Raw genomic sequence first — 8,085 nt, forward strand, 5'->3', positions numbered from 1 at the left:
ATTACTTAGCATCGGTAGATCATTAATAAAGAGTTTGGTTATAATCATTATTCCCTAACAGTGTGCCTTCCTATTTTGAACAGAAATCATTTGGTGGAGCGTGTCTGTGAAAGCAATGAAGGTAATCAATGTGGAGATACCATAAACCAGATTACAAGTCTTAGTGTGCATGAGGATTGTCCTACTGGAGACAAATCCTGTGAATGTGCTAAGTGTAGAGAAGCCTTCGCAGATGGTTCTTTCCCTGAGAATTCACAAAGATCTCAGCCTGGACACAAACCTAGTCCCTGTGAAGAATGTGGGCCGGCCTGTAGCTGTGTCTCGAGGCTTAGCACTCACGTGGACACAGACCTTGTAGAGAAACCCTATGAACATCAGGACACTGGGAGAGCATCAAAAAGAGACTTGAAGAGTCTCGGTAGTAAAAAATCTTTAGAGTGCAAGAAGTGTGGAAAAGCTTTCACTTGCACCTCATCCTTTCAGGGTCACGTAAAGGGTCACTGTGGACAGAGAGTCCATGTGTGTGATGTGTGTGGGAAAGCTTTTATGTATCAGTCCTACCTTACACGTCACGTGAGAACTCACACTCGGGAGAGACCCTATGAATGTGTGGAGTGTGGGAAAGCCTACAGCTGCCTCTCGTATTTCCGAGAACATGTGAGAACACACAGTGGTGAGAAACCCTATGAATGTAAGCAGTGTGGGAAGACATTCAAGTATCCCGCATCCTTGCAAGGACACATGATGACACACACTGGAGAGAGACCGTACCTGTGTCAGCAATGTGGGAAAGCCTTCAGTTGTCCCAAATACTTTAGAAGACACGTGAGAACGCACAGTGGACTGAAACCCTATGAATGTACGTTATGTGGGAAAGCCTACAGTTGTTCCTTATCTCTTCGAGAACATGTCAGAACACACAGTGAAGAGAGACCCTACGAATGTCAGCAGTGTGGGAAGGCTTTCAGACATCCTCGATATTTCCAGAGACATGTGAGGATGCACAGTGGAGTGAAGCCCTATGAGTGTAAGGAGTGCGGAAAAGCATACAGCAGCTCGACATCGCTGCAGGAACACGTGAGGACGCACACTGGGGAGAGGCCCTTCGAGTGTCAGCAGTGTGGGAAAGCCTTCACTCGTCACTCCTCCCTTCAAGGACATGTGAGGGCGCACAGTTTGGAGAAACGTTACGAGTGTGCACAATGCGGGAAAGCCTTCCGCTGGTCCTCGTCCTTACAAAAACACGTGCGAACGCACAGTGAAGAGAAACCCTATGAATGTCAGCAGTGTGGCAAAGCCTTCTGGTACCCAGCCAACCTGCGAGCACACGTGAAGACACACACTGAGGAGAGACCCTATGAATGTCCGCACTGTGGGAAAGCCTTCAGCTGTCACTCCTCCCTTCAAGTCCATGTGAGAAAGCACAGCGGGGTGAAACCCTATGAATGCAAGGAGTGTGGGAAAGCCTTCTGGTATCCAGTAAACCTGCGGGCACACGTGAGGACTCACACTGGGGAGAGACCCTATGAATGTCAGCAGTGCGGGAAAGCCTACAGGTGTCGGGCAAACCTGCGGGTCCACGTGAGGACTCACACTGGGGAGAGACCGTATGAATGTCAGCAGTGTGGGAAAGCCTTTAGGTATCCTGCAAACCTGCGAGCCCACGTGAGGACTCACACTGGGGAGAGACCCTATGAATGTCAGCAGTGCGGGAAGGCCTTCAGGTACCCCACAAACCTGCGAGCCCATGTGAGAACTCACACTGGGGAGAAACTCTGAATACAAGGACTGTGGGAAAGCCTTCAGGTATCCTGCAAACCTGCGGGTCCACATGAGGACTCACACTGGGGAGAAACTCTGAATACAAGGACTGTGGGAAAGCCTTCATTTGTCCTTAAAATCTTGTAAAGCCAATCAGACACACTGGCGGGAAACCTTATGAACGTAAAGAATGTTGGAAAACCTTCAGGTATAGCACCTCATATATTTTGTACATAAAAACTCAGGGCTGGACAGCAGTCTTTATTTGTTATAAACATAGTTGTGCCTTATAAGTGCCTCGTCCATAACAGGGATCTCTGTTGTATTTATTTCCACTGTGTGTTGCTGAGAGGAACACCTAAGATAAAATATTCCTCTATGTGCCCTTTGTATGAAATATATTTTGTTATCTCACACATGAAAAGATTGTATAGTTATATAAAACTTATCTCATTTCCATTACAATGTCTTTGGGCCTCAGGGGTGATAAGTGATTTGTAAATATATCTTGTCCTCTGTTGTGGATACTGGAAATTCCAACTCGGTATCTACCCTTCCTTTCAGTCTTTATGATTGAGTGATGTATCTTCACATTTGCTTGTCGCTGCTGTATCCACACCTGTGCTCCACACAGACATTAGTAAATGTGCAGGGATGTTGAAAGAGGACAGTCTCCTCCGATTATGTTCATATTTTGACCTCTGCTGATCGCCCTTCATCTTGGTTGTTCATCAGTCATGACGTGTTAAGAAGAGAAACCTTGTGGTGTGAAGATGAAAGCTAGCACCTGACTGGTTCTACTGGATTTCTTTGTGAGCGTGGTGAGGCAGGAGACCATATGTCTCAGAGTCCTTCTCTGTGCGGTTCTGAAATGAAGCCCCTGAGGAAAGAAACTGCGTGAAGAAGCCATGATTTTCCAGCAGGAGACAGATGCCAGGGGACCCATGTTGGCCTGGGTCACAGCACATTTTCCTGACTTCTGATCTGTCGTCTGGAATGGCCCCCAACCTAGCACAAGTTTGATGTTAGTTTTTGTTAAGTAGCATACTCCAGAGACTTTTCCACAACCTCTCCTGTGATGGATGGTCTTGGTTTTCAGGTCCATACCGTTCCTTGCTTTGCCCTGTGGCTCTTTGTGTCCATGAGGCCACCTCTTCAGGCTATCGTGTGTAGGGATCTCCCATGCTTTTCCTAATACATGATTTCTGTGCTAAGCATCTTGTCTCTCTCAGGATAGATCTGTGTCCTGCCTCCCCCTCTGACAGATTTAATGCTACAGCCTCAAATGCAGGAAAACTCCTTCCCTGGTTGCACTGTAGAGAGGCTGCACTGACCCTGTATTTCTTCCTTCTGGATGTTTCCATAATTGGAATAAGCACTTGTGAGTGTATGGCAGTTTGTGGGAATTTTCCCCTATAGTTGATGCTATCTAAGAGATAAATCCAGTATGCTTAATTACTTTCTGTTGTTAAATGTAATTCCTTTCTGTTAAATGTGATTTCCCAGTGGTTTTTTATTTTTAATATGTGATTCAAAACAATGGTTTTGTTTGTTTTGTCAAATGTGGTTCTCTACATTGCTTCATGGAAACCACATTACTGAGGTTTTCAAATCTGTTGCATACTTGCAAATGATATTATGTTTTATGTTTCACAACTTAGTTCTTTTATTATTTTTTTAAAGATTTTGAGTGAGAAAGTGAGCATGAGCAGGATGACTGGAAGGGGGAGAAGCAGACTCCCCACTAAGCAGGGAGCCTGATGCAGGGCTCAATTCCAGGACCCTGAGATCATGACCTGAGCTGAAGGCAGATGCTTATTAACTGACTAGGCAGCCCAGTTGCCCCTCACAACTGAGTTCTTTTAAAATATCCCATTCTAGAGGATTAACTTTTTCTTCTAATTGTGTCAGTTTTTAGAAATACTTACTCTGGGTTAATAGGACTAAGTACATAAACATTTGACATTTTCCTTCTGATCTGTTTCTTCAATACCCATGCAGCTGCTACCACTGTCTCATTAAAATGACTTACTCCTGGGGCAACTGGGTGGTGCAGTCGGTTCAGTTCCAATTCTTGGTTTCAGCTAGGGTTGTGATCTCAGGGTCGTAGGATCAAGCCCTGAGTTGGGCTTCATGCTGAGCATGGAGTCTGCTAAAATTTCTTCCTCCCTCTGCTCCCCACCTCATGCTCTCTTTCTCTCTCTCTCTCTCAAATAAGTCTTTTTAAAGAAATTACTCCCAATGGTGAAACCCTTAATGTTGCCTATGTAATGGTCTCTGACAAAGAACACCAGGAGTCATGGTCTTGCAGCTCAAGAGTGTGGGAGAGGGAGCCAGACACATGTATCTTCCCTATTTGTCAACAACGAAACAAACCACATTTGTGGTGAGGTGAGTCTTAGTTGTGGGAATGACTTACAACTCAGTGCTCCAGGCATAACTGCCTTGAGGAAATTCCTAATTTCTGGGAATGCTGCTTCTCAATGTTTGTTGTCCAAATAGCTCTGAGACATTTACATGAAAGTCCATACCAGAATGGAAACATGTCCTTCCTCCTCATTCCTTCTTGCTGGGGATTGTGCTGAATTGTGCTGAACAGGACGTTTCTTGCCATGATGGATGGGTAAGCGGTTGGTCATGCTTCACCCAGTGGTGTCTCCTTGTATTAATTCCAGTGGAGGAAAGATGGGCCGTGCCTTTCTCTTTCCTTCCGACCACTCACACTTCTGTTGATCTGCCCCCAGTTGACACAGGTCAGTTTCTATCTCCATCAGACAGCCCCCAGGGATGCTCCTCTGGCCCTGGGCCTGGTGGGAGTATGGTTGTATTTTGGGTGGAGCTGGTTGGGCTCCATGTCTGAGAGGGTTTGTAAGGTGAGCAGGCCCACTGGACTTGGGGAAGGAATGTGGTAGTGTGAATGCACAATAAGGATACCTGTATGGTCTTTGCAGAGAGGAGTGCTTCTGTCTAATTATTCCAACCACTGTGGAATGGGATTTGCTCTCTACTGTCCTCAGTTCACCAATATGACCAGTGATCGTGTGGATCCCACACAGTAGTAAGGGTTAATATAGGTGCACTGAACTGAAACAGCATGGAAGGTGTGCATCACAAGCACATTTCGATGTCACCACCAGTGGGAAACAGTCCATATGTGACATTTTCCATGGAACTCTCTTTCTCATAGCAGAACCATGAAATCCAGTTTCAAATTTTTTACAAATTGTTAACCCTTCCATGTACCCAGAGATCATTTTCCCTGTGATTTTATGGTTCTTTTGTTTCCAGTTCTCTTCAGAACCTGAGAGCGAAGTTTTGCAGGGGTGCCCACTTGATGCTTGTTTGTAGGCTCCGAATCTGCACCTGTTCTGTGTCCTTTAGTGGTTGGCCAGTCATATGTGGCCAAACAAGGGACACAGGAAGGTCCAGGGAGACAGTGGATTATACTCAGGTCCTAGAGTCAGTGCTTGTAAAGAAGGGGTGACATTGGGGAACACCAGGGGAGCAAGCAGGAGTGGGAGGGTGGGAAGCCATGAGCATGAGGACGTGGGCAAGTGCCTGCAGTGTCTAGATCAATGTGGAGTGTCATCGTTTGCTTTGAGCCAAGTGTGTGGCACACGAAGGAGCGAGGGAGACTCAATATTTAGCACCTGACACTGAATATAGAGTCTGGGAAAGAAAGGCTCAATTTGAATCATGATCCTGACTTGGTTCCTTTCTTGCTCTGTGGCCTTTGGAAAATCACCTGCATCTGTAGGCCTCAGGTAGCTCATGCAAGGAGATAAAAACATTATCTACCTTATAGAGTTTGCTGAGGAGCAACTGGGTTTATCCATGCTGAGTTCCTTTATGGAGAACATTTAATGCAGTGCCGGATGTGAGTAAGCAAGACGTCAGTGTTCACATAGTAAATGAGAACGCAAACATAGCCTCAGACAGTGGAAGCTGGCCTGGAGCTCACTACTGGGCTGTGGCTTTCTCTGAGCGGAAACAATTTCACCCACCTGTCCTCCGACGAGGCACTTCCTTGTCTGTGATGAGTCAGGGCACATGAAGACCATGTCACGGTCATGTCAGTAAGGAGGCTAAAAAATGAAGTCCAATCTGTAAAAATCAGCAAATATTCCCTGCCTCTAGCTGATGTGCCTGGTGCCTCTCCTAGTTTCAGCTGCACTGCATTCTTCCTGCTCTCTAGATAAGAACTATTAAGTTCTTCGGGGCACCTGGGTGGCTCAGTCGGTTAAGCATCTGCCTTTGACTCAGGTCATGATCCCAGGGTCCTGAGATCCAGCCCCGCATCGGGCTCCCTGCTCAGCGGGGAATCTGCTTCTCCCTCTCCCTCTGCCCCTCCCCTGTGCTCTTTCACTCCCTTCTCCTTAGTTACTTCTCTATTCCTATGCACCTGACATTTCTTAGAAAAGTATCACGCTGGGATTTCTTTCTCTCAGAGGGGGAATAATTCTAGAATTTGACAGTAGTAATCACAATCACCAACAAGGGGGGTTAAATGATGCTTCAACGGCCTTTATTTGCTCCATATCTGACACACTATTACAGTCTGGGGACACTGATCATTTGTTCTTATGAGATCAGCTACCATCCTTTCTGGGCAAAATCTTCAACTGATACTGACAGAATCCACAGTGCGCCTCCCATCAAGATTCAAATAGACCCCTCAAAAGTTCTCCCCAGAAGGGGCACTTGGGTGGCACAATCGGTTAAGCGACCGACTTTTGGTTTTGGCTCAGGTCGTGATCTCAGGGTTGTGAGATGGAGCCCCAGGTTGGGCTCTGCGCTCAGCACAGTCTGCTTTAGAGTCTCTCTCCCTTTCCCTCTGCCCCTCCCACTCTGTGCTCTCTCTCTCAAATAAATAAGTCTTAAAAAATAGTTCTTCCCAGAATTAATCAGTACCCTATAAATAAAACAGCTCTTCAAGGCATCAAACCATCTAAGGCTCAGGGCTCATTATCCTTTGCACTAGTCCCTGTAATACCCTTATTTTACCTGTGACAAAACCCAATTGGGTGGTTTGTCTAGGATCTCCGAGCAACAAATCACGTTGTTACCAACCTCCATCTGCTACAAGTACTCTGAGAAAGGACAAGATGGTAAAACCTGAGGATCCTGAAGAAAGCCTGGAGAGGTCAGACACAAGGAGAGCAGAGGTCAAAATCCAGAAGAAAACTTACTGTCAACCTCTCCTGTGGGTGAGAAAGCAATGAGCCTTCTCGGCTCTGTGAGTTCTGGTACCTGTTTGCTCACCAGCCTCGGAGTCCTTAGGGGTCTTCTGGGTCCCACTTCTGATCACCAAATAATGGAACCTTAAAAAATACAAGTGCTAGCTATTTTACCAGCAAAACAGTGGGTTTATTTGGAAATAGCAGGGAATTGCAATTAGGGACAAGCCAGGTACGGCAAACCATAAGCAAGTGCAGAGAAGTTGGGAGGGGCCATCTAAGATAAGTCTATGGGAGTAAACGGAGTTCCAGTGTAGTGGTTTCTCATTGGCTGAGCTGTGATGGCCTCCCATTGGCTGGGCTGTTGCTAGGGTGGAGGAAAATTGTCTCACTCCAGCTGGGGATAAAGTGTCTGTACTCAAGGTCCCTGTGTCCCCATTTGGTCTACCATTGAGAGATGGTAGGGTGTGAGCGCCCCTGCTGCTCCCAACTTTATGCTAAAGGAGGTTTCCTTTTATTTTCACAAAGGTACACACCCAGGAGTGGAAGTTCTGGGTCATATGGTAACTCTGTGATTAACTCTGAGAAACCACTACATTTTTCCACAGTGGCTGCACCGTTTACATTCCAACCAGCAGTGTATAAGGGTTCCTGTTTCTCTACATCTTTGCTGAAACCTATTTTTCATTTCTTATTAAACAGTAGCCATCATGGTTGGTATGAAGTGATACCTCATTGTGGTTTTGATTTGCACTTCATAAATGACCAAATGGATTGAACATTTTTGAACAGGGTTGGCGTGTTGAATTGAAACCTTTTTTATTCTGAATTCTAGACCCTTATCAGATAAAAGAAATTTCAATAAATTGATATGTATAGATCTTATGTACTTATGGAGATGATTAGTGAAATTGCTGTACATGTTCATTTGAATGTATTAAGGGAAAACTTTATTTTTAGGTGTGATAATGGCCTTTGGGTTATGCTAAAAAGTTACATTCCGGAATATTCATGGATTAAATAGTAGTATCTGAGAGTTTCTTCAAAATTATCTGGTGAAAAATCAGTGAGGTGAACTGGACATAAAACCTGATAGAAATGTGGTAAAAGCAGGTCATGGATATATACAGTTTTATTATGCCCTTCA

At 45.4% G+C, this 8,085-nt stretch overlaps 1 protein-coding gene across 3 annotated transcripts in view; it reads left to right on the top strand.

The window, feature by feature from the left end:
* LOC118550786 (uncharacterized) overlaps window positions 1-6,708 on the top strand; it is a 28,906-nt gene extending 22,198 nt beyond the window's left edge. For all 3 annotated transcript variants that reach the window (XM_036116142.2, XM_078057730.1, XM_078057728.1), the window contains one exon: window positions 84-6,708. In XM_036116142.2, coding sequence (XP_035972035.2) covers window positions 84-1,779 — 1,696 coding nt within the window. In that variant the 3' untranslated portion in view covers window positions 1,780-6,708. The remainder of the gene's footprint in view (window positions 1-83) is intronic.
* The last annotated feature ends 1,377 nt before the right edge of the window (window positions 6,709-8,085 follow it).

Source organism: Halichoerus grypus, chromosome 1 (genome assembly GCF_964656455.1).
Source record: "Halichoerus grypus chromosome 1, mHalGry1.hap1.1, whole genome shotgun sequence".
Classification (NCBI taxonomy): domain Eukaryota; kingdom Metazoa; phylum Chordata; class Mammalia; order Carnivora; family Phocidae; genus Halichoerus; species Halichoerus grypus.